General features: G+C 42.3%; 1 protein-coding gene across 4 annotated transcripts in view; it reads right to left on the bottom strand.

The window, feature by feature from the left end:
* Window positions 1-26165, bottom strand: part of PLCB1 (phospholipase C beta 1) — a 401169-nt gene extending 375004 nt beyond the window's left edge. For 3 of the 4 annotated variants that reach the window (XM_055725798.1, XM_055725799.1, XM_055725800.1), the window contains exons 1-2: window positions 25744-26165; window positions 13345-13422 (exon numbers count right to left, since the gene is read on the bottom strand). In XM_055725798.1, coding sequence (XP_055581773.1) covers window positions 13345-13422; window positions 25744-25842 — 177 coding nt within the window. In that variant the 5' untranslated portion in view covers window positions 25843-26165. The remainder of the gene's footprint in view (window positions 1-13344; window positions 13423-25743) is intronic. The other variant, XM_055725796.1, reaches the window with a different exon arrangement.
* Between the last annotated feature and the right edge of the window lie 722 nt (window positions 26166-26887).

Below are 26887 nucleotides of genomic sequence, written 5' to 3'. Positions count from 1 at the left end.
GCATTATGAAATGCCTTATGTTACTTCTTGAACAAGAGAAAGGGCATTTTCAAGGTATTAAGAGTTCTTATTTCAACAATCAGCTTTGCAACAGAACTTCTGAAGAGGCTAAGATACTCCTTGCTCCCACTGTAACTACAAACATTTAGGTAATTCTCCTGTTACACAAAGGCTACAAAGCCAGAACAATTTTTGCTACTGAAATGTAGGAACACTGTGGAGGTGACTGCAAGTATTTCGGCCTGCAAGTCAGAACGGCTGACTTGACCTCCAGCTTTCTATCTTCCCAATACCCCCCTTCCTGTGTACCCTTCTTGATTTCAGTGAAAAACTGTTTGAAAGTTGAATGTATGTGAAAGAGGGATCTAAATTCAGATATGCAATACACTGATATGCAAAGGATATTGGTACAAGTTGTCAGTGACAAAATACATCTACGGTCAGTACACAGAAAACCTACTTTTAGCAGCAGAAAAGCAGTGCTGCTTTTCAAAGTGATTTTCTACATTTTAAAATATACTGGTTGCAAGTCCAATGAGGAAAGCTTTTCACCTCATCCATCTAGTATGTATGACATCATTATGCTCAAAGAAAACGATCGCAGCATCTCTGACAGGCTCTTCCCAGCAGGTTTCACCGGCAACAATATCTATAGGTTTCCCTCTTCCACTGTGTCTGCAAAAGGGTACAACACAAAGCCAGAGATCTATGAGATAATTTTAGACTTTGACCCTTACTGAGAATATTCTACATGAGTAAGCCAACTTACTCTGCACACAAGCAGTTTACAACCAACTCAAAACCACTTCAGGGTGTTCCAACATCAGGGGGAAAGCCCCAGGCTAGAGAACTCAAAGGGACTATCTTCAAATCATAGAATCATTTAGGTTAGAAACCAGCTTTAACATCATCAAGTCCAATCATTAACGTAGCACTGCTCAAAAGTATCGTACCAGATATTCTCCTGGGGCAGAGGAAGCATATATGATATATAATGATTCAATCTAGTCCTCTGCTGTGGAATGTGACTGCTAGGAAGGGGGTGACAACTGCAAGACTCTGACTGTCCTTGGAACAGCATTGCTGCTGCTCAACACACATAATGCCAGCTTCCCTTCAAATATGTTTGGGAACGTGTAATTACAGCATGCTAGTGAGGGAGTAAAGATACAGTTGTGGAAGACTGGCTAGCAGAAGCGCCTGACAGATGACTTAAAGATGTGCCACTGCAACATCGACTTCAGTGGCAAGGGTAAAAATAGCTCAGGGAAGTCCTAAGTCTTACCTTCATTTAGAAGCATGTTAATGAACAACATAGTCCTATGCTTATTCTATTATTTAGCAAGCAAATCTGGATTAAAAGCAGAAAAAAACACCTCAATTTTATTCTAGTTATTTCTTTATTTTTAGGGAAATCAAAGAATAAAGCCGCCTTTTGTAAGACACCGTATTGTTCTTAAAGTTCCCTTATAGTATTTTTTTGTTTTTCCCAGTCTCCAAGTTTTAAGTGCCTAAGACAAATTGCGTAAGTTTCTCTAATGGCACTCCCTGCATATTTTTTGGCCATATTCCTAACTTTTAGGCATTAGCGTTCCACTTCATAGTGCTTTTTATTAAATAAGGCCTTATGTCTAACTGTCCTGAGTAAACCCAAAGCAGCTAGAATAAAAGACAAAAAACTTCCTTCAGAATTTCATTACTGTTTTAACAGGGGCTTCAATAAGCATACTTAGTACCAGACAGCTGTACCTTGCTAATCAATATTTTTATTATTACTCTTGTTAAGCAGCACTTACTGCTGTTTATCAATCAGAGATAATCAGCTCCCTGGGTAGTAAACCACCTGTCCAAATTATCCACAGTCCTCCTAAGTGAGACATGTCGTACAAATAAATACAATACAATTCACACAGTTTATCAACATACTGTGATCAGCAAGACAGCATTCGCCTAGGTCAGCTGTGAGTTAGATTTCAATAAACAGTATCTGAAAAATAGCTGGCAGCACAGCTGTGCAGTATCAGCTAACAACCCACGTATTTCTCCAATTCTGAGGCAGACTATGTCGTCCGGAGCAGCCAGGGATGTACTTCTAGCCAGTTAGCAGCACACCACCAGTCTGATGATGTCTGCATGAGATGCAGCCATGGCAGTAGCGAAAGGCTCAGTAAAAGCTCTGCAGGCACACTGTGACCGACCTTGAAATCAGGGGTAGGTTCTGGTAATCCCCAGCCCCCAGACAGTAGAAGAGCTCTTCGCGATGTGGCACAGGGGGAGAATTTCACTTTTGATGTATAACTACAGCCTTGAAATAGCAATGTTACATATACCCACATAGACAAAACTGTTACTGGGCTAACTAGACAACTGAGTGTTTAACACACCCTGGAGATTCAGGATTTAAATACGTTCTTCAACCACTTGTACAATATTTTCTTGTACAATAGTACATCTTGCTCCTCTCACACAATGCAGAGTGCATGTTGGATAAAGGCATGTGCCAGTCTCAAAGACAGGCTCAGTCTCCCCACCAAAAAATTCAGATACTGGAAATTACTCTTCCTGAGATACAAATGAAGACAGAAACCTAAATCCTCTGTGTCATCATGGCTCCTGCTTCTTTCCCTCAGCACAAGCACATGAGGAATGACTTGACATCAGTAGAGCTACAATGTCATAAACCAGGCGTCATATTGGTTTTTGTTAAAAAGTGATGGATGGACAATGACATCATGAAGTCATAATACACTGAAAAACACACCTATGTGAAAAGATTAATTAGGAGAAGTAATGAAGATGAATACTCATTTGTGGCTGAAGAGCCCTAACTCTGAAAAGAGACAGGAGGTTTGCCTACTGACAGCACATCCACACGCACAGGTACACAAGAGTCAGGGAAGGTACAGCCTCTTTCCCCTCTTCTGTGGGTTTGACACCCTCCAGAGCTATTTCAGAATTTTAGTAGTAAAACTGCTGCCCGGCGGGGAGATACAGCAGCATCAAAACATCAGGAAAATTGATAACTCGGCTGCAGACAAGAGAATATGCACACCACCAGCAGAGGCTGCCTGCAGATTTTACAGACCTTCTAATCCAGCAGAACATTTGGATGAAACAGCGATGTAAACAGCATCTATATAGTTAGAAATGCTCAAAAATAACAGCCACACAGATACACACAGTTAATCTAAAACTCCTATGATTCGTAGTGTGAGGTTGGTTTTGTGTCTTCCCAGTAATGGGATATATATAGTAAAAGTTGTCGTCAAAGCAAAGAAGATGGGAATGAAAGATGATTCTCTAGGAAAGGATCCTACAGAGCATCTTCTGTCCTTACGCACTAATCCAAAATCAAAACAGAAGGCAGTGTTGTACAATGGAGTACAGTGTTGTCACTGTAGATACAGGCCATGGGCTTTATCATTTCTGTTCTGTGTGATGCCAGCTACAAGTATGCACAGCTACTGTAAAATACCAAGACTGCAGGAGTAAGCAAAAGGTCGGAGAGGGAAGCAGGGTAAGGTCCACATTTTTAATGGCAAAGAGCCTTAAAGCGAATAAGGCAAGTATTAGTGCAAAACTGACATTTCTTACCAGTCACCTGTATGTCAAGAACTTTTTTTAAACCCCTTAACAGAAAAAAAAAAAGGAAGAAAAAGAAAAAAAAAAAAGAAAAAGAAACTAAAACTTCCAAACATATTTACCACATAACACTGATTACTTGTGGCACGCATACGCTCACACAGGAAGATCAGGTATATAGAGACAGAATATATGTTATTTAAAGATCGTTATTTTCAGTGTACTGAAAATAATGTTCAAAAAAACCTGAAAGCATAGTGGGAAGGGGAAACAGCCAGGATATGAAGCATTAGAGAGAAGTATCTGAACTGGCAGAGCTTCAGTAGAGAAGGCAGTCTGACAGGCATGCTGTGAGATCAGTTATCCTCCCAAAGATCTGGAAAGCTGATGTCCTAGAAGCCAATTTTTGAACTGTGCTAATAATAGGTCAGTCAGCAAAGCTGATACTGCATATTCAACCAAATCTGTGTACAAGCTGTGGACGTGAACATGAGACTTTTTAATTAAAAGAGGAGAAAAGCAACTGAAGGATAGCTTATTGCACACCACTGACTCCTTTACCACAAGCCCTTCTCGGCTAGAAGACAGGAACACCTCCAATACCAAAGCACACACATGGCAGCTGATTGGAACCACTCTGTACCAGGTGCTAATGAGGCAGTAACAGGCTGTCCCTGCTGCAGCCCCATTCATTGGCAGCATCTTGAATAGACAAAGTCAGGGCAGAGGGTGAAACAGGCACAGGGATGTAGAGCAGCACATTGCTGAGCTATGACAACTCATGACGAAGAACAGGCAAGTACCCAGGTCTCCCAGCTGTTTCCTAAAAGCATACATTGTTATTAATTAAGGCCAAGTATCGACTGCTGCATTATATTATGATCTGATGAGATGCAAATTGTAATAAAATTCCTATTTAAGTCACATAGCATGTGAGAGCTGGACAGACATCCACTAAAAGAAGTCACTTAGTGTATGCTAGCCAACTTGGCCCCAAGTTTCCTTCATCGAAATATTTAAGTTGAAAATTGTAACAACAGAAAAGTTTCCAGTAGCCAGATCGCAAACATCTCTTGCACAAAACCTCAAAGTTACCAATTTTTTTTGTAGCATTTAACATTCACAGCTATCTACAGCCAAAGCCTACCAAGTCTCAGCCCAGCTAAACAAAAGACAACCTACAATCCCATCTTTATAATAAAGTCACAACCCACTTTCAATGTTTTCACACTCCACAAAATATGTTAGGACTGTTCTCAGTACCTGAGAATTCAACAGTACCTAAATTTGGCTGACTCCAGAGTCATCCTCCCTTTTTGAAGTTCTTTGGCTTCCGCATTTCAGAAACTACACCTATGCTGTAGATTAAACCCTAAAATCATTTTCTTTTCCTGCCTCCATCACAGCAATAAGGGAGATACTTAGTGAAAACGGGTTACTAGAGATCTTCCGTGTTTGATGCAGTACCAGTCCCCTAATGGGCCTTGAACAATTTCCCTGTTTTAAAAGCAGAAAGATTTCCTTTTAAAAATGAAATCAGCAGTCTGATGGGAAGTTGACCTCTGTGAAATATTTCCTCCTATTTTCACTATCTGTAGCAACTCCCTACCACTCTCCCCACCTTCCTTTATTCCACTCACATGCTGATTTTTAAGCAGTTTTGAAAAAACATGAGCTGCAAGTTTCAAGTGACCATGAACTATTGCTAGGCTGACTCCCCTACTGTGTTAACTGTTGAGCTAGAAATTTTCCTCACTTCAAAATACAACAATCTCTGTAGTATAAACCAGCAAGGAGGCAGTGTTCTTTGGCACTGGCACATGGTTTCCAGCATGGACCCATCAGTATGGGTGTGAGCTCATGTACTGTTTGGTTTTTTTTTTTTTATTTCTTAACTCCTAGGTACTGCCATTACAGATACAGGTGAGGAGTTACTTCTATATTAAAGAAAGCAAATGCACAGAGGTGAACTTTCCAGGATTACTGCTCAGGCTGCTGTCAGAGACAGAAGCTCAACCTTTGAACACTTCTTTACCATCAGCTCCTCCAAGCCAGCATCAGGACCTCCTTGCTGAGAACTCCTGTTACAGATTAGTTAGTACCTACTTTTGACAAGTTGACTTTTATGCTGCATATCACAAAACTGCATCTTCACTAGAAAAAGAACTCACCTTTAGGACTTCACTTCCAATTTCTGCACTGTTCAGCCTATTGGGTACAAGAGTCCCTTCGCAAGCAGTTGCATCCTTGAGGAAATTCTCTTCCATTTCCCATTAAAAATGTGATAGACACAACTTTGGATGTCGGTATTTATGGGTCATTTTCTTTTTAAAAAGATTCTATTTGCATTCCAGCAACAACATCCCTGGTCTAAAGTTTCTAATGCCACTATGGAAGCTCCTAACATTACACCTCAAATTCATGAATCAAGAAGACTGCAAAACCAAAGTAAAGGGAATCAAGATGACTGCAAAACTGAGGTAAAGGCCCTGATTAATTGCTGTGCCACCACTATTGTTTTACTAGCTGCTTCAGGTTCATCCCAATTTCCAGTGTCATTGAAAAGCCAGACCTTCACATCACCACAACTCCTTCTCCCAGGGGAGTCCTCATCCACACTTCTAGAGAAAACTACTATGTCACCTCTTCCAGCATGCAACTTTCTTGTTTTGAAAAACAGATACCAATCCAATTCCCTCTAATTACGCCAAAAGACTAGCACCACCTCCACAAGACCTCCTCCATGTTCAAAAGCCTGAAACTCCTCACTCCTTAAATTTCCAACGAAAATATAGTAAGTGACCCCTGTCCTTAAAAAATCAGAGGCAATCTGCCCATGGCTTCGTGCTCAGTTCACACAGCCAGTAAATAGATAAAGGAGTTGTACCACATGGAGCAAGTCTTGAGCAACATCATTCATGGAATGCATTTAACTTCCCCTTCAGCAGGAAAGGATTATAATCTGATATCAAAAGGGTCCTTCTGGTAAGAAACTTTCCTAGCTTTGGTGTTACTTTCATTCATGCCAGTATGGCACTAAAGAATGTACATATGTAATTATACATAATGTTTTTACAAAAGTCAACGAAGAAGCACCACAAGTACTAGAGCACTGAGAACACAAGTCATTTAATACAGAATTTGCTACTAGTAAACCAAACCCCACTACATCAAGACCTAAACGTACAAGTCTTGTTCAGTGCCTGGTAGAATGCCAGTACGGTACATGGATCTATGTCATTCTGACTCCCGTGTTTAGTAGCTAAAGTAAAGGTAAATCCATTCGTATGACAAACCTCGTGATAGAGGTCTATGTACCCAACGCTCATTATCAGCCAGAATTGACAGTAAGAGATGCTGACTGCTGAAATGCCAAAGATGCTAGAAGAGTGAGGAAGAAGAGCAAGTTTTTCATTGTACATGTTAAAATAGTACCTTATGTGGAGAGACATGCACCTTTATTGGTGGGCCCTGTAGCAATAAGACAAGGGGGAATAGCTTTGAACTGAAAGAGGGCAGATTTAGATTAGATATTAGGAAGAAATTCTTCACTGTGAGGATGGCAAGACACTGGAACAGATCACCCAGAGCAGCTGTGGCTGCTCCATCCCTGGAATGTTCAAGGCCAGGCTGGATGGGGCTTTCAACATCCTATCTAATCTAAGGTGTCCCTGCCCGTGGCAGGGCAGCAGGAACTAGGTGATCGTCAAGGTCTTTTCCAGGCCAAACCATTCTATGATCCTATGATCTTTTCTCATTCAATTAATGATATTTATAGTCTCAGTTCATGAAAGGGTCTAGTTATTTAACTTCTTTTTTTTTCCCTTTTACATGCCAGAAAGAAAAGTGTGAATACATGTTCAATGATGCACTTCGATAGTTTCAGCAGTGAGATGTATCACTGACAAACCTTGCCCTTGAATAAATTAAGCCAAACAGTTGGAGTTTGGAACAGGTATTTTTAAACAGTGTACTACTAGATACTACATTCCTGTCATTAAATTATTAGGTATATTTTAAATATTGATACATCAACTTCAGCCTTTATTGTGTGCTTGTCAAATGTACTGTAAAACCTATACAGATGTAATTAAAAGATATTTGACCCACAGGGCAGTACAAATATTGACCTGTTTTAAAGCCCCGATTCAAGAGAGACACAAAAGAACTCTCTTAAATAACACAGCCAACATCCCCAGCAGCTGGAAAAATGCCACATCATCTTTCATTTGGATGAAGGCAATGGGGATTGTCACAATTCACAAACATGCTGAAGCCAAGCCTAAACCCTACAAAATCCTACCTACAATCCTTGGGCCCCACTTGACACATAGACTCTGTAGTTTTGTCTTGGGTTTTCAGGCCCAAAGAAACCCATGATTGCCTCATGTGCTCTGAGGTAAAAGGACCTGCAAAGTCAGAAAAATCCTCCCCTCTTATTTTAAGGAACCACTTCATGCAGTCTCATGAAATGAGAAAGCTCCAGCTCAAAATACAGTATTATTGCTACAGGCTCTTGTGGCGAGATCATATTCTGTGCCTGAGCTACAACGTATTAGTATCAGTTCTGCCAGCAATGTTCACACATAAAAAACAGGCCTATCCCTGTAAGAGCAGAAACTCCTGCCGCTACTTCCCTTGAAAACCGCAAAATTGTCCTTACTAAAAATCTGTACAGATTGAGTCTCTTTGCCTTTAGATATCCTCAACCTGTCAGTCTGAGCAAGCCAGAGCTGGGGGAAAGAGCTGTCTGCAGGCACTTCTGTACTGCTGTGGTCTCCTCACCCCACCTTAAAAGCTTGAAGTATGAATTGTGCAAACTAGCCTCTGAAGCAGTGACTCCTTGCTAAACCACTTGGCTGGGCTGTGCTACTGCTCTAATTGCAACCAGCAGAGGAGGAAAGCTTCAGCCACACATCCTTTCCAATGGATTAAGTATCACCTCCTAACTTGCAGTATTTTCTCAACACAAACTTCCTTTGGACAAGTGGGATCATCATCTGTTTAAAACAGCATTTCTGCAGAAGGCATTAGAAATCGCTATTAGATCCCTGGGACTGGACATTAATGTTTAATTTCATGACACAGACTGTTAGCTGATCTCTTTCCATGGTGCTGTGGATGAGACTGCATCTGCATCCTCTGTGCTTTCTGCATGCTGCCATGTCAGTGTAGTGACCTAGCTTTAAAAATACACAGGAATAAATCAGTACATGCTAGCAAGACAAAGAGAACAGCACATTATACCATCATCAGGTTTTCAAGAACCTAAATGGCTCCACCATAAAAGCAATTAGCTGCTTGCTTTCTTTTACTCGTTTTCTCAGGCAGTATCAGAACTGCACTGAGTCAATGGCTAAGTGTCTTCTCCTAACGTCTATCTGATTGTGTAACAACTTCCAGCTAAAGGATGCAAGAATAATGATACACAATCGGTCTGACAATACATATTTCTTCTCCTACTCTGCCTATGCATCCGTTGATATATTTATTCATAGACAGAAGTCACAGTCTTTCTCGGGCTTTGCTTTGCCAGCTAGGCTAAACACACCAAATGTTTCCAGCCTCTTCACATCTCCTGAGAAATGCTTTTGATTATTACTCCTTTTTATTCTACTAGACTTTCTCTTCACCTCGTCAAGTTTTGATTTATTTTTTTTTCAGTGCTCATGACCAGAATAAGAACAAATGGAAGAAACAGCATTCCAATTTTTTAAAAAGTAGCAAGGAATTGAGATATGTTTCAGTCAGGTAATAAAAATGCAACAATGCAATGAATATTGTCTGGTTTTGCTACAGCTCAGAAACAGTACAGAAACAAGAAGATATGTAACAGACACTAGCTTGTCACATTAATTAATTTTTCTTTTTTAAATCCCATGCTGAAAATCCTTCAAGTAATCATATGAAATCAGCCAGCACTCTGCATACAGATGAAGAAAATACTCCAGAACCTTCAGCAACAAAAGAATTTCATACTGAAAAATACAATTAAAATCAGAAAGCTGTTCTGCCATCTGTTTAAAACAAAAGGCTTTATATATCTTGTTGTTATCAGAAAATAGCAAAATGCTATGTATGACTGTTCTGAATTATTACCTTTACTGGACAGCAAAATATACTTCAATACGCAAATACACAGTAAGCATGTCAAACTGCAGGATGCCACATTATCACCAAGTTGTAAGATAAGAGCTTAAATGAACTTGCTTAACAGACCTTCACTGCAGCTATGACCATGTTAGGATGTGCAGCAAAGGTGAAGCAAGCTCATAAAAATCAAAGAGAAATGGCACATGGTCAGAAGAACAAGTATGCACTTTTATCCTACGCTATTGTTTACTTCGCTGATAAAGTCATTCAAACAGAGAAGTCTGATCGATCACTGTTTAACATGGCTCTTGTTAATGTCCAAAAGCACTTGCACCGGACCTGGGTACCTGGCAGGACACATCAGAGCCAGCCCATAATTAAATGGTCAAATCACACAGTCATGAAGAAACTTTGAGCAATCTTGCCTAGGGAAAGGTGTCCCTGCCCATGACAGGGGTGTTAGAACTAGATGATCTTCAAGGTCACGTCCAATCCAAACCATTTTACAATAAGGCACATGGATATCGCTTTTGCATTGAAGGAGTCTTGAGCAATTAGTTTACTGTTTGCCTTGCCTGTAAGTTGTCAGATGGCCACTCTGCTGCAAAGCAGGCTTCTGGAGGCTCTCCTCCTCTGTAGCTTGTCTTCTTTCAAAGTTCTGTTCCAGCTCTTAGAAGTAAATGATGAGAAGGTGGCTCTGCTAGGCCCAGCTGCCATTGATACACCACAAGAATGGCCATCCTTTACAGTCTTTTCACATGTGGCATAATGTAAGCGCCATGGGTCTTCATGGGACTGAAACTACAGACCTAGAACAATTACTTAGGAGTATACGGCTTCTGAAAGCAAACTATGAAATTCCCTACTAATTTATTTATGAGAAAGCTACAGGGGACAGCAAGTTAAGAGTCCTCACTAGTCACATATATAGAGCTTCTTGGTAAGAATTACTTTATTGGCAGCCTTTTTGACCCATCACCTGTTTGACTCCAGCATTATCCAGACTCACTGACAGGGCTGCAAACCCTACCGGGATTGCTAATTCATGGAGACCTACAAGATTGGATCAGTGACACCGATGGAGGGCTGCACTGAACGTGCAGCTTTACCAGGAACTTTGAGCTCTGCCTACACCAAGGGCAATCTAAAAGACTGTCCAGATATACTGCTAGACAGCAGACCCTACTTATTATTTACCTTCCTGTGCAACAGAAGAGAAACAGAAAAGGGAACAAGAAAACAACACAAGAAGCAGCTCAACCAGCCAACAAGTCAGAGAAAGCTGCAGAGCTGCATCCACCAGTTGCCTAAGCAAAATAAAAATTTAGCATAGGGGAGCGGGTTTTTTTTATTTTGTTCCCCCACACACAACTCCCCAGCAATTAATGTAATTTTTGTGTAACCTTACTGGTAAGGCAATAGCAACCAAAGGAGCCAGATTCCCAATTTAAAACCATACCATTAACCAGGAGGCAATTTACCGCTTTGCACAGTGACTGGCAAACAGGACAGTCATATGGCTATAAAGATGACTGCTACTCATGCCTCATCTCCACACCTCTTGGTGGTCAGCTCCCAGGAAAACGTGTCTGACCGAGGATGCTGGCAGGCAGGCTTCTCTGTTCATCGCTTTGTTATCAGTTACAGTGTATGCATCCTTCCATACACTGAAAATAACAGACCCTGGTTATGACAAAAGCAATTGTAAAAAAAATTATAACTGGGGGCGGGGGGAAGAAAGAGCAATCACTTCGAGGTTGTATTGTCCTGATATTATTTCTCCACTTAGTTCCACTGTCATCACAGGATCACTTTACACAAAGGAAAGGAAATAAAGATAATTTCCTGTATTTTTAAACATATTTGTAATTTCACAATAAACATGAACCCAACCATTCTCTGCAAAGGCAGAAAGTGGCATTTCTTTCCTGGTCCTTGCACTGTCAGCACCTCAATAGGAATATATTTACTTTCTTTAAATAGACACTGCTAGGATGAGGTTTAGGAACACGCTTCACCTAGTTGTCATGAATTATTAACCAGAAAAAGTCCCTCTTGTTGCCCTTTACAGAGGTTTGATTTGCAAGTTTAAAAATCAAACTGACACTTAAGTCTCTTGAACAAATACCCAACCTTCAAAAAAAAATGCTCTGAGCATTATAAATAAATTTTTTCATGAATATGAGAACAACAATTCTATAAATAGCTATTCTTCACAGAATTGCTTCAAGACATTGTTTTTACAGACAACAGTAGGAAACTGAAGGAGGTCTTAGTGCCAAACATATTAGAAGTGAAATGAACTCTTCAATCAGCTCTGGCTTTCCATTTATTATTACAAAGTTTGCTGTTATTTTTCTGGTTTGGTGTAAATTAGTCATAGCCTTCAACTTCTGAGGGTATTCACTTTGCTTCTTCGGGCAGTAATTTAACAACTCTGGTCTGTCATCAGACGAACCTGCTATTACCCATCACAACCTTGTACAAGCACAAGCAAAGGCAGGATTTTTATTTTAACTCCGTAATATGATTTCTAAATACACTGACTCAAAACTGTGCTCCACCTCCTCTAAAATGCAAACATAGCAAGATAGATATGATCTAATGTAATAGCAAATTGCCTGTTCAGTTTGCACATTTAATGGTTGCTACCTCCTCGAGGAATTTTTACACTGGTAACTAAAAACACAAAATCACCAGGAACTCCTGGAAAACAGCTATGCAACTGGTAAACCAGGTTTCCATAGCCAGAATACTACGTGTTTAGTCATTTTGGCATATACTCCAACACAAGGCCAAAGCTCAAGCACTACCAAGTTCTAACACCATTCTCAACAGGGAACTGGTAAAAGCACTTACTTAAGTACTTGAAAATTCACCTGTAAAAAAAGGGAGGAACTCGTTCACTTCCTAGTTTTGATACCATATTTTGCTGTAACAACTGCAACAATAATTTTCTAATATATGTCTGATATGGTATATGAAACAAACTGCACCCAATCGCTCAGGGTACCAATACTCTTTCAGGCCAGTGCAGCTCCACAGTCTCCAACAGCTGGAAACATGACAGTGCTGATTTCAAGGGGCGACACGGATGTGAAACTGGAGTAACAGCAATGATTCAGGCCATGAGCTTTCCCAAGAGCTCCCCAGCCATAACGGTGATCTAAGCATATCAGAATGTTTTTAAAGAAAGTAAGTGTCCAGCGAGGATTAGTAAGAACTTAGTGACGTGGCCCACCAGGCATCGCCAGGGAGCATGCAGCAGTTCAGGAGGAAGAATTCCAAGGGAGCTCTGGCCTCTGGGAATTCTGGATCTGCTGTGCACCACAGCCAAAACCCTCAGTGCACAGAAGGCAAGGTAACCATGAACCACAACAGCATCCCAAAGATCCTTGCCTGCAAACCAGGACAATTATACACCTCACTGTCCATCTCATAATTAGCACGGCTGGAATTTACCAAACCTTCCATGCATCTCCCCATGGCCTGTGCGCCAGGGAAAAGCCACAGGATTGTTGTATTTGCTCCCCAGAAGAGCAGAGGAACATGCATTGATGCAATACTTGTCTGGTGTGCCAGGACTGGCATGCAAAGCCTCCTGACTCCTGCCCATTACACCACAGACAACAGAAAGAACCATTACAGAGCACAAAGCTTTTCTCTTACCTTATTTTGATCTGTCCAGTAAAAGAAAAATCCCTGTGGGTCTGTTCTGAGAATAATTGGAGTCACAACAGTGGAGTCCTGGAAGAAAAAGAGGATAAACAGAAAATCCATGTCAACACACAGAACACATAATTATGCATAAGCTGCTTTGCCACCCATGTTAATGAATTGCAACATCTAGAAATTACCCTGAAGGTATCACTAGCAAGATGTCACTAAAAAGAATTTAGTATCACCTGCCTAATCTCCATTTTTCTGACATAACGTATTTCCATTACTGAGAAGACAGTGCTAAATAACTCCAGGCTTGTCGACACATGGAATTACTCCAGAAAAGCTGGAAGTTGAAGTTAAACAGACATAACACACTAACCGTGAAACTAGAGCCCACACAGCAAAGTACTATAGTTATCAGAAGTCCACTGCCCACCCTAACCCAAATTAACCTTCTGATACAGACAAGAGCTAAATGCCTATAATAAGCTTTGCTTTAACAAAGACTGAATTTGCCTAGAAAACCCGGAGTAGCACCCACTACATTAAGACTTTTGTCAATTACTTTCCATTAGTATTTTTCAATTTTTTCTACAGTCAAACTACAAACATTTTCGTAATGGGAGTATGTGTATTCCACCCCACCTCACAATCAGTTGAAAACCTGTCTACTATGGTAACATCCATAGCTCAGGTCACTTAAAACCAAGCACATTTGTAAGTACAATAAGTAAGGCAGCCTAGTTACCTACATATCTGTGCCTTCTGACTGACCGCAGGTACCTGACTTGAGAGATCCAAGCACTAACCGAAGCCTTTTCCACAGGTAGGCATACACTATATCTCTCGCCCATCAGGATTCCCTGGTACCTAACTGTAATTGACATCAGTGCAGCCTGGTCCTAATAGGATTTCTTCTCCATTTCCTCTACTATATTTCACGACATCTGTAAAAAATGCTGTTGTCTTGAGACCTCTACCTGTTTGCCAAACTCGATTGAAAAGTTATGGAGGGAGCACAGAAAGGAGGAGGAAGCCAGGCAGACCAGAAAAAATGCCTGAGTCTTACCTCCACAGGAATCCAGGCTAAACACACAATTCCTCCTCAAAAAAAGGTTGCGTATTTCTGTTACAGTGTTACAAGTATTTTACAGCTGTAGCATTCACCTATTTCAAAAGCAGCAATGTGTGAGGTCAGTTTGTATTGCTTTAAGCAAATAAATGGGTTCCAATAGGTTCAAATGTAAATCAAATATATTCAAGTGTGGGGTTTTTTTAAGTGCAAATAAAGTCGATGAGCGACATTATCATAAATAAATAAAAACTAACTTATGCAAGTGCCATTTCTGATGCAAGAAAATAACACTTGTTTACATTATATCACCAATACAGTCCTTTGTGATGGAATACAGAACTCTCAGCAACGGGCATTCATGAAACAGGGAGGCTGAATTATTCCCAGTTTACAGCTAGAAAAAGCAAGACCCAGAGAAGCTAAGTGACAGGCCCAGTACTGGTCAGAAGCCTGCAGGGAAACAAGTAGAAGAATAAAATTAAGTCAAGCATGAAGCATATTTTTATCCACCACAGAAATACAAATAGAAGAGCAAGTTCTGAACTAAGAAGAAATACAAGATCAAACCCTTAAATGAGTGTAAAAGTTCCCTTTGTAATTGGAAGATCTGGACTGAGGATTAACTGTGCCGCAGGTACACCAATACCCAAACAGGTATCACGTAAGCTTTCAGAGGCTGGGAACAAGTGCAGCTGAACCAATGCCCAGCAGTGCTATGGGAACATCCTAGCTGGGATCTGAGCTCGTTCACAAAATGCCACCAATGTTTTTTTCCCTTCATTACAAGAAAAGTGTTGTATGCACTTCCCCTAAGGGAACAGACATACAAAATTTGTATCATCTATTTTTTCCCATGTTTCTCCATAACTTCTTGCATTTTGTACACCTGAGAGTCGGGTATTGTTTGAGTGCAACAGGCAAATTTATGTTTTAAAATATGCTAGGCCCTGAAGAGATGCTGACTGGCTGTCTATATCCACAAGCTCCTACAAAAGTATTCTTAAACCTCTGCCATTCAAAAAGAGAAAGAAAAAAAAAAAAAAACCTGCTCTGGAGATAACACTCTCCTTTTTTAGCTTATTTCATTATGTCCCATGCATCCTGTATGTAAACATGTAAAATGAGGAAAGAAAAAGACTTAAGTGTCATGCTTTTGGATGAGATACACACCTTTTATGGCGGGCCGGGGCGGAGAGGTGTGGAGAAGGAAGCAATGGGTAACAGGCAAGTGTGAAGCAATTATGTCTGGAATTGATCAATTTTGCTGGTTAATCATTTCAAATCAGTTGTTTCAACCCAAAAGCTGTTTGGATTTGCCTTTGCTGATGATGAACAGCTATGAAAGTAATAATTTCGCTGATGCAGGTTGTAAAACATTGACTATAATCAGACTCAAAAAGAGCAAAGGATGAGTGGAGTCTTCAATACCTATTAGGTGACATAAAGGAAACCTCATCATGACAGGGATGATGAGTCTTAATTTAAGATCCTCTGTGCTCCAGGAAGTTGGTTGTAGGGGATTTTTTTAATCAAAAAAGAGGCTGTTGTACATTATGCCTCTTTTCTAAGTTAACTACCCTACTCTGACATTAAGCATAGCACAATCAACGTGCTTATTAACACGACAACCCCATGCTGTATACAAATGTAGGACCTGAGAAAAATGTCACAGGTGTTAGGAACTCTTCCACACAGCAGCAGCAATAAAAGTCACATGCACAATGTATTATATATTCTGCAAGCCACGAAAAGCCATATTCCTTAGCACTGAAGGAATGGAAATAAACTTCTCTAGTCCGCTCCGCAAGTCCTTCTCCCCACCCCACATTAATGCGGAGCCCTTTGTTACATGGAACAGGTCTGTTGCTTTTCTCCTGCTCTCCAGTCAGGGCTTGCAAGGCAGGCAACAATCAAAAAGATACACGAAAAACCCTTTATACAATATACATACAAGAAGAGCAGTTCAAGGCTCTGAAATAGAAACTTGTTTCAATTTACAATTGCCTGGTACATTTATTTACAAAAACTATTGTACTCTATGGGAATATCTGTGGTTTATTACCTAGAAGACACACCTGCAGTCATTCATGAGAGCATCTTGAAGCCCACTAATTTAATTTCCACACCCAAAAGAGCTGACCTATCTCATAACTCTCCTGAAAAGATTTATCAACTACATAAAACCCCGAAGGAAAGGGTAACAGACAGGACACAACAGATAAAAAGCAGGGGGCAGGGAGGGGGAGACATGGAACCCCAAACAAAACTTGAAGGGCAAGGAAATAGGAAACAGACACTTATTTGTTCTCTAATCCCCTCAGATCCAAAACATGAGAATAAAACAGAGGGGAGGAAAAAATGTCAGTGTTGTACATCTCTAAAGCTGACAGGTTTGGAAATTAACACATAAATATCTAGTAGGGGCATAGCTCTTATGATCCTCTGGATGTCAACAAAGCAAGCAGCTCTTCAGGTAAGAGCCCCAGATTCTTGGAACACTTCGAAGGATATAAAAAAAAAAAAAAAAAAAAAAACCGAGGAGGAGGAGGTGACCAAGGGAAAAATCAGCTGTAACCAGAAAATGGAGAGGAAGAAGAAAAAGGAAGTGTCCCAGTCAATGATGCAAATGATTGTGGGTTATCAGGCTTTTTAAATGCCACCCATGGGTGTTCGTGCCAAGCTGTGGCTTGGTTTCCAACAGATTGCTATTGCAAATTCCTTGAATAAAAGAAACTTAGAGTGGCCCTAACCTGGTAGTCTCAGCATGCTGCATATCATACCAGTCTAAACTTCAGTGAATATTTTTTCTAAAGGGCTTTTAATTTCACCTTTAAAAGCCCCCCACCTTTTTAATTTGTTGACTTTGGGACAATTCTCTACTTTCCTCCAATCCCACAGCCTCAAATGAGTAATGTGGTTGTTCTATACTTACTCCATTAAGTTGCCTCCTAATTGGCTGTACAATCTCAGATTCTGCATTAGCAATATACTTTATTTTATACTTCTAAACAAAGAGGCTTCAATTTTAGGCCCACAAAGTGCCACAGAGAACTTTGGGGTCCTTACCAACCAGGCACAGCAAAACACCGGCATAAAAGATCAATGGACAAATCCATATTTAAGTGCCCACCAGGTAACCATTTCAAGGTTTGATTTTAAGTGTGGGTCCCATAGACTGCATCTAACATTAGCAAACAAAAGTGCCACCTCCATATTAATACTACTGACTAACAAAGACTATTATACAAAGCCAAACAGTAAAGAGGGTGGAAACTTTGGTTTAGTTACTTTCCAACCATATGCCCCTACTTACAAATCCTCAGAGCACCCCCACAACCAGACTACACATCCAGCCACAAAAGACAGCCTTCTGCCCTACCCCTCAACCATCACTGGGAAGACCTGAAGAGACGCGAGGTGAGAAAGAACCGCTACACAGCAGGGCGCACCGCTCTGCCACCTACGTCCCAGGCTTTGGCCCTTGCTCCCAGAACTTTCTGTACTTCATTCAGTATGTATTAAAACAAGGGCGTAACACTATTGACACTCTGTTTTGTGCCAAGCACAGTTCAATGTTAAAATCATCAGAGAATAACACAGGCTGGGACTAGCGTGCCTGCAATGCAAATATCGGGTCAATCCTGCCATAGATGAAAAATTCCTACAGGGGAATGAAAATCTACATGTGCTTTGTCAACTAGCAAGACCAAGAGTCAGATGAGTATGCATTTTAATAAATCATACACAGATAATGATGTTTCTTAGAAGCAGCTGCAGTCAAAATTCACATCAACAGATTTTAAAAAGGAAAGCAGACCAGCCTTTATCTTCAGCTCTTACAACAGATGGGGCTCACAGCACCGCCTTATTAAGCCAAACCATTGTTTCCTAGTTTTGCCTCAGGTTTTTAGAGACATTGAACATCCCCAAATATAACCTGACAACTTTTACACACATCATTATTTCATTTGCTTGAACCTTCTCCTGAAAAATTTCTGCCAAAATGCTTCCAAACACAAAGCTAAGAAATACAGATTGTTTCTGGCAGAGGCAAAATATTCTGCAACTTTTCTTTCACTTTGGCAAAAGGGCTTGAATGCTGGGTGAGCAAGGATGTAAGGCTGCAGAGAAGGTGTGGGGAGAGTCCCTGCAAAGGATTTTCTTGCCACCCCACAAGCTAGGGGGATTATAGGCATGGGGGAGTCAAGAAGGAGCAAAGGAGAAGGAACAGAAAAAACACAGTTTACACATGGGCAGCAGATATATTAGCTGTTATAATACCATAATACACTGGGCATACTCAGACTGAAACTAAGCAGGATTAGCCAATTAGCACTATGAATTACTTCAGGCTGACAGCTGAACCATGAGTGAGAGAGAGACAGTACCCATCCCCCAGGTTTGCCATGAACCCCTGAAATAATCCAGAAAAGTAAAGATACCCTCTTTTACTGAAGGCAGAAGAACCCAATCTGCTGTGTAAAGGAATAAAGGAACAGATTGCAAAAAGGAACTATTGGAGAAGGTGCAATAAGTGCTGGAGTTTGGAACCAGGACAAATAAAAAATAAAAAAAAAAAAAGAATTGAGTTTGCAGGACCCATAAAATGAAACTCCACTTATTCAATAGGAACATCCAGGAAAATATTCTTCACTACGAGACTGGTCAAACCATGGAGGAACTTCGGTGATGGCATGACAGGACAGAAGGCATCATTCTGCTAATTAAAGACTAACTTCCTGCAAGTTTAAGAGAGCCACCCTGAGCAGAACTTGTTTCTCAGAAGCAGACTACCCTGCCTCGTCTATCAGGATCTCCACACTCTTGGGCTAATTATAGCCTTACCACACGTAGTCTTGATTTGTCTGCAAGAGTCCTTGTTTGTTGCAGATGCTGCTAAGTATGCGATCACGAAAAAAAAGGAATGAAGGGAGAACTCTATAGCAGAAGTAGCCAAATGCCAACCAGGAAAACTTTTATCTCCACTGCAGAGTTCTTACATGATGCCAAACAAATCTTTTAAACCAGTCTGCTCATGGGCATAAATGCTGTATTCTGATTTTGAGGGGATACTGGAACTGTATTTCATAGAATCATAGAATGGTTCGGGTTGGAAGGGACCTTAAAGATAATCTAGATTCCACTCCACTGCCACGGGCCAGGTTGCTCCAAGCCCCATCCAGCCTGGCCTTGAACACTTCCAGTGATGGGGCAGCCACAGCTTCTCTGTACAGCCTGTGCCAGTGCCTCACCATCCTCACAGTGACAAATTTCTTCCTAATATCTAATGTAAATCTACCCTCTTCAGTTTAAAGCCATACCCCCTTGGCCTGTCACTACATGCCCTCGTCACAAGTCCCTCTCCAGTTTTCCTGTAGGCCCCCTTTAGGTACTGGAAGGCCACATTCCATTTTCTAATTTTCAGATACACTGAGCCCAAATTCATCCGAAATCACTGGGGAGGCATTCTGAACATCTGACTGTATGGTGCTATGCAATCTGAAAATTAGGTCCAACGTCTCTAATCGCAGATTAAAAATTAGTAGGTTTTTATGTTGGGCTCTTCATTTGGACCTGCATACCTAGAATTGAGAACACATTTTGTCATCTAATGGGTCTTTTGAAAATAAATTGAAAAATGCTTATGAAGCATTTACTTTACAGTAGATAAAAGACTCCATAGTGATGAGTTAGTTCTCTATTTCAATACAGCCTTTGGTAAAAAAAAAAAAAAGAAAGGTCTTGAGCATTCAAATATTAAAGTGAAAAAGCCTACAGTGCACAACTTGAATTCACTGGTAGCTTCCCTTTCACAAAGAATTCCTTATTTCCTTAAGAGTTGTTTTCTGGTTTTCAGTTTCCCTAGTATCTACCAATACTCCAAAGGGCTCAGATGCTACAATAACACAGATGTTATATCTGACTTAAACATGTAAAGTCTTCACCACATCTTCCAAGGTAGGCACCTAACCATTCTGCAGGGGATCCAAATCTTTTTTCGTCCCAGACTAAGTTAGCAAGAGCTTTCCAATGGAGATAACCAGGTTCAGGCTTTCCCCTTTACTAAAGGTTAACTGCTGAGAAATTTTAAACTCAATCTGACTACTCTCCTTTATTGCAAAAGACCGAAACCACAACTTCTACTCATTTAGATAAAATATTTTTTATATAGCACAGAGCTGATACTTGTGCACTACAGAAAGATTAGCAAAAAAGAAAAACACAACAAAAACTCTAGAATGCTGGACTAACTTCTCTCCAGACTGAAAACATTCAAAAAAATAAACTCTTTTCAGTTTATCATTTTATTTTTATACACACAGAACAATGGTTGTTCATTTTTCATGGCTTCAGCAACCTACTGTAGTCAAGACTTGTGCAGAGTTTAAAAACAAAAGAAAAAAGGCAGGGAAAAAAAACAAGTTACTTGAGCATCAGCATCTTAAAATCACTTCTGAAAATGTCCAGGTTTTTTCTTTGTTTGATCTCAACTTATCCATAATAATGATACTCTGATGTTATATTTACTGGTAAAGCTAAAGGAGATTTATCTCATACTCTTGAAAGTCTTCTTTAAAAGCTTCTAAACAAAGAAGTCTGAAAACTTTACATAGACTCACCATCTGAGCTCAAAAATGTATTATAAAGATGAAGAGATGCTCTAAGAGAAAGGCATTAAAACAGAATTTAAAAGACCTAGGTTCACTTTTGCTGCTCACTGGAACACCTGGTGAAGTGCTGTATCCACTAAACAACGCTACCTCTCAGGAGGTTTGTTTCAGTAGCTAAATATTAGGAAAAAAATATATGACTATAAAATTGGAATGATATCCCTTAGTTTATTTAGGTAGAGTTACATTTACTTACTGATACAGTTAACCTGCAAGTAAAAGTAAACAATGTATGCCAGAGAGAGACCAGTCAAATTCTTTATGCAAAGTATGTATTATCACTAGGGAAGAGAAGAAAGCCTTTAAGCAGGAACTGAAAACAAATCTATTTTTTAATATACCCCATCATACTAACTTGCTTCAGCGTGCCAATTACTGCTCTTAGAAAATATCAGTTCAGCTGTGCTCTAGCTGTTGAGCTATTTGTTAACTCAGTTACATCTTATCTTGTTCCCACTACAGGCCAGAGAAAAATAAAGGAAAAACAAAGACAGCCAAGGCAGGTTTCAACCCCTTCAGACGTCAGATCAGTCCTGAGAGAAGTTGCCCTTTAGACTCAGGTTTCATTAACCTTCTCAGCTAGCAACACATTCTGCTACATTAAGTTTTACCCCCTACAAAAAAGCCTCGCCCGTGGGCTTAACTGCATTCTTTTTATTTATGTATTATTAAACTGTTTTAAAACTCTCATTGGGAAGAGCTATTATAACTTGGGTTTCACTACAGCAAAGCGGATCAAGTCAGTTCTTCTTTAAGCCCTCCCTCTCTCTCACAGCTATTGCTTCTCTCTAAGAATAATGAAAGTGCATCTGTTCAAATACCAGACCAGTACTTATGACACCCAGTCTCCTTCCAGTAGTAAGGGAGAAGTGATTATAAAGGCCCAACTGAAGGCAGCACGAAGAAACATTGAAGAAGCAAGTGCTCAGCCAACTAGCATCTTAAAGCAGACACACATACATCCACAGAACAAATATCTAAGCCATGAGTCACTTATCTTTCACCTATTCAAGTGTCAGCTATTTCTATTCAGTGCCTTGTGAATCCAATCTACACATCAAGAACAAGAGTTAATTCTAAAATTTGTTTTCCAACCTGTAATACTGTTACAGAATAAAACAGAAACTTCATGAGGAAAAGAAGAATTTGTGAATAGACGGTATTAGGCATTGCATAGCGTAAACAATATTATATCCAAACCCAATGCACGAAAGTATGTCTTGTCTTGCAAAGCCAGAACTTTTTAATTGATCCTAACTCTATCCCAATTCAGAAACTGAAGACAATCCACAGAGGAAATGGAATTTCAAGCCTCTTGAGTTGCTTGCCTTCTGCCTGCCTGCATGAGATCTTGAGTGGTTGATGTAACCTCTTCCTCCCCTCTCAAAGCTCAGGCAAGGTGTTTCTCTATCTGAATGGATCATCATCACAGGGCTGGCAGGCACAGGATGAGGCTTATTACTGCTGTCCCTCAGAGAGGAGGTCCATATAACATCAGTACTACACCTGCTTATTAGCAGCCTCAGAATTAATAATTAGGCACAGAGCAACTAGAATCTCAGGACGAGAAGTTCATGGGTGGATCGGTTTTTAAGTCTGTATCACTACAGCTTTTGCCAGACGGCTCTGCACAGCAAGCTGCAGCATCCTTCTAAAAGCTGGCAAATACATTCTTTAACAACTGTTACTCTATACACCATGAAATTCCTTACACGCCTCTCATGCTCTGGTTTAAATCCTTCCAGCATTCCCATTAAAAAAAAAAAAAAAAACCACCACAAAAAAACAGCACACACACAAAAAAAACCCCACACATTACTTTTCAGTGGTTTATAACTCAGCTGGAAAAATTTTGCTTTGGGCTGAAACTTAGTACAAGTCATAGGCATTCCCCAAAAACACCCTTTTGCTTTATGAAATGTAAAGCAAAGTCAATAGAGCCATCTTTGAACTGTAGAACAAAACAGCAGGGAAGTGTACTACAAGGGCATGCTTTGGACAGGAACGAATGCTGCCCTAGTGCACAGGCAATGAGGAAGAACTGATCCCGTTCTCACTCAGAAACAGTAAATGGAAAATAGTGCATAATAAACATCAGTATGTGAGCCTCACTTGCCGAACAGCCCCGTTAGCACAGCAGAGCCAAAGTACTCATTATGGTCAATTTTATTTTACTGTTACATTTTGTAGTTTACTATTTCTCATTACAGCCTATTGTTTCACTAGAGAGTTTGTGCATGCCTATTTACATGACAGACCACAGAGGTTCAGATTAATAACAATCATTTTTAAAAACCTTTCAAGCAGATTAATTTGATAGAAAACAAAGGCTCTGAAGTGGTTACTGGCTACTCAGTGGCAAATACTTTTCAAAGTCTCCAAACACGCATTCGTCTAAAGACCTTCTTACAGCCAAAGTGCCAAATCTTTAATGCCTTAAGATCTTTGATTTTGCGGGGCTTCCACTTCTGAGCAGAAACACTGTGGGCAAGACAACAGGGCTGGAGGGTGGGAAATACATTCATATACACACAATGCATGGTCAACAATGAGTTAATGCTAGTACTCTTCATCACAGTGTGTAGCTTAACATGTATCAACTTTCACAGGGTTGCTAATGAAAGCGCTCACTGAACACAACAGGACTCCTTCTCATCTCAGTCACACATTCCAGGTAATACCTGTATATCACTGTAACACCTTTAACCCGAAATGCACATCTTTTGCCAGAATTTAGCTATATTTTATTAACTGAAGCCTTCAGGTTTAAAGTTGAAAATCTTTTTCCCAATTAGTCTGTATCGGACAAGTTATCCACTGAACATCCACTGTGCATGGAGAACACCTCTTCTCCTTCAAATTCTATGTCTGCAATAAACTACTCGGGAAATAGCAAAAACCTAATAATTCTATACTGCTGCCCGATTGCTTGGACTTTTAGTCTGGAGGCTTAAATCTTTGTTAGCTTGGCCTCTGCAAATACCTGTGGAAATTTCTTGGTAACTTACCAAAAACAAAACAATAACTGTAATGACAAGGCTGAGGTTATGCTGCCTTTTCCTATACTAAGGAAAATACCAACCGAAGGAAAACATTTCTCAGGCAAGTCATTCAAGCTTAGTTCCTGAACATGAATAACCAGTGTCAAGCCAATGTTTACTACTGCGGACAAGGTCAGGTTGCTGAGCTTATTTAAAATGTATTGGCTTCTTACTGTAAATAAAATTTCACTCTACAAGTTGTTCATTTTTTTGGTGTTCTTCCTCTCCTTGAGAGTGTTTATCACAGGTTTATAGAGCTCAGGCTCACACATTTGCCTGCTGGACAGGCTGAAAGCAACGGCAAAACAGCGATACGTAATAAGACAAGAACAGTTGTTAGACACAAACTTCTCTTTCTCCCTCTCTCTCTGTTGTCCCTCCAGTTGTTGCTGTGGATGTCTTTAGCACAGCTGAATTTGCAGCAAAAATACAAGAGCTGTGTTAAGGCTCTCAAAATGAGTTATCCTCACATTCTCACAAATTCTTCTGACATTCAGCCTGCCTGCCTTCTTTCCCAACCACAGCTCACGTCCCATTATGCCCCTCCATCTCCAGACACTACTCGCAGACAGACTTTTTGAGGCAACCGCTCCTCTACATGCAAGTGAAACGCAATCACCCAACGTTGTATTGTGGGAGTTGGGCTAGCAGAGGACTCATTTTTTCTGCTTCCTTCTCAGGCTTACTTTTGCGCTCTGCAAGAAAGGAAGGCTAAACAGAGAAAAGCTACCTTTCTTTGAAACAGTCCCAGGCATCACCTGCAAGTGAAGAAAGAAATCCCAGCTGCTTACAGCTGTGCTACCAAAGGTGAAGTGAAAGCCACGCTCCTCTCCTATGTAAGGCAATACAAGTGTAAAGGGTTGTGAAGCAGCAAGTGGTAAGGTAAGGGGAAAGTGGATGTCATTTTGAGGCAAGTCTCATGCCCTAATGAGCCAAGAAAGAAGAGTGCCTTTTGCAGAGGAAGGAAAATGAGCGGGGGGACCCCAACGGCACTCCCTGGGAGAACAGGTCCAGGGCTCGAAAAGTCCCCCCGAAAGACTGACAACGGGAAGGGCAGGAGCCAGAAGGAAGGAGAGAGAATCGGAGGAGGGAACAGGAGATGGCAGAAGACAGATAGGGAACAGGTTGAAACAACTAGTTAGGATGACAGAGGCGGAAAGGCGCACAATAAAACAAGGGAGGCAGGAGAGGAAGAGGCTCGCGGAAGGAGCCAGCCCAACACAGTCCGCACCGGCCAAGCGAAGTGAGCCGGGAGAACCTTCGGAGAAAGTTTGCCCGGCAGACGGCCGGCGGCTTAACAACGCCTCTTGCCTCGGGCTCCGCAGGGCGCGCGCCCAGCCCCGGCGGGGACGCCCGCAACCGCGCCGCCCCGCACCTGCCCCCCACACCGGGCGAGAGCGCACGGCGCCCCGCGGACCGGCCCACCGCGGCTTCCCGCTGGCGGGCAGAGCGGGGCCGGCCCGGCGGCGGCCCCGGGCGGCCGCAACATGTGTGCCGGAGCACGCCCGCCCGATCGATGCGCCCTGCGCGTTGCATAACCCCGCCGTGCCCCCGCCGCCCTGCCCCGTGTGGGGCACGGCCGGGGGAAGCAGGGGAGGCGCGGGGGGAGCTTACTCACATCGTCCCACTTTACGAATTTGATGCCTTTCTTCAGCGTGTCAGAGACGCAGACGGGCTTGAGCTGGAGAGCGTGCACCCCTGGCTGTGCCCCGGCCATCTGCACCGCATTGACGCGCTCCCCTCCGGAACGGAGAAGCCGCGGGAGGCGGCCGCCTCGGGAGGGACGCCGGAAACGGTCCCCGGAGAGAGGCCGGCAGCCGCGCTCGGCTCGGCGCGCCGGGAGCGGGCAGCGCAGCGGCTGCCCAGGCGGCGAGGGCGAGAGGCTTCACTGCCGCCCGCGGAGGGACCTGGCGCGGCAGCGGCCGGGGCGAGCCATGCAGCGGCACATCCTCTATATACAGCCGGCTCGCCACGCACGCACACGCCGCCCGCTCCCTCGCACACACACGCACGCACGCAGGGGCACGGAGCGCGCGGCGCTGCCCGCTCCGCTCCCCTCCCTCCCGCCCCTCCTCCCTCGCCGCCAGGCTCGGCCCCCGAGGTTCCCCCGCGCCGAGGTCAGCGCGCCGCGCCGGCGGCACTACGGCGCCACCTGCCGGCCGCGGCTGGCGCGGCAACCGCCGCGGGGCCGGGCGCGCCGGGCCTCGGGCTCCTCTCGGCCGGGGGCGGGGGGCACTCCGGCCGCGGACCTTCCCCGGGGCTTTCGCTTTCCCCCGGCTGGTCCCGGGCCACCAGCGCCCAGCAGCTGCCTTCCTCGAAGCGCGGTCCGGGTCAGCCCTCTCGGCCCGCCCGGAGCGCGGAGGACAACGGGGACTCGCTTGGACGTGCACGGCGGGCGAGGCAGGACGCCCTGGCCTCCGCTAATGCACCGTGTCACGCCTGAGAAGGGGGCACAGGTGAGTGTCTGTGTCTCTTGTCCGGCTGAGAGAAGTAGCCCACCCGTGGTACCTGTGGCCAGCGTCAGGCTTCAGAAGGGGTGAGCACACGGGATGCCGAGTGCAATTTCAAGAAGTGGTTATGGCACAGGCAGAGTGGAAGGGCACCACTTAGCCTGCAAAGTGATGAACAGGATGCCGAAAGAGGAAAGGTTCTTAAAGAGAGTGGCGCATACACTTTCCACCAAAGCTTCATGCTTTCAGTACACAGAAATTGCTTTACAAAAGCTTTTTGCTCTCACAAGACAGAGGGGCTTTCTTAGAACA

Source organism: Falco cherrug, chromosome 13, assembly GCF_023634085.1.
Source record: "Falco cherrug isolate bFalChe1 chromosome 13, bFalChe1.pri, whole genome shotgun sequence".
Taxonomy (NCBI): Eukaryota; Metazoa; Chordata; class Aves; order Falconiformes; family Falconidae; genus Falco; species Falco cherrug.
This window is presented reverse-complemented; position numbering and strand designations above follow the sequence as displayed.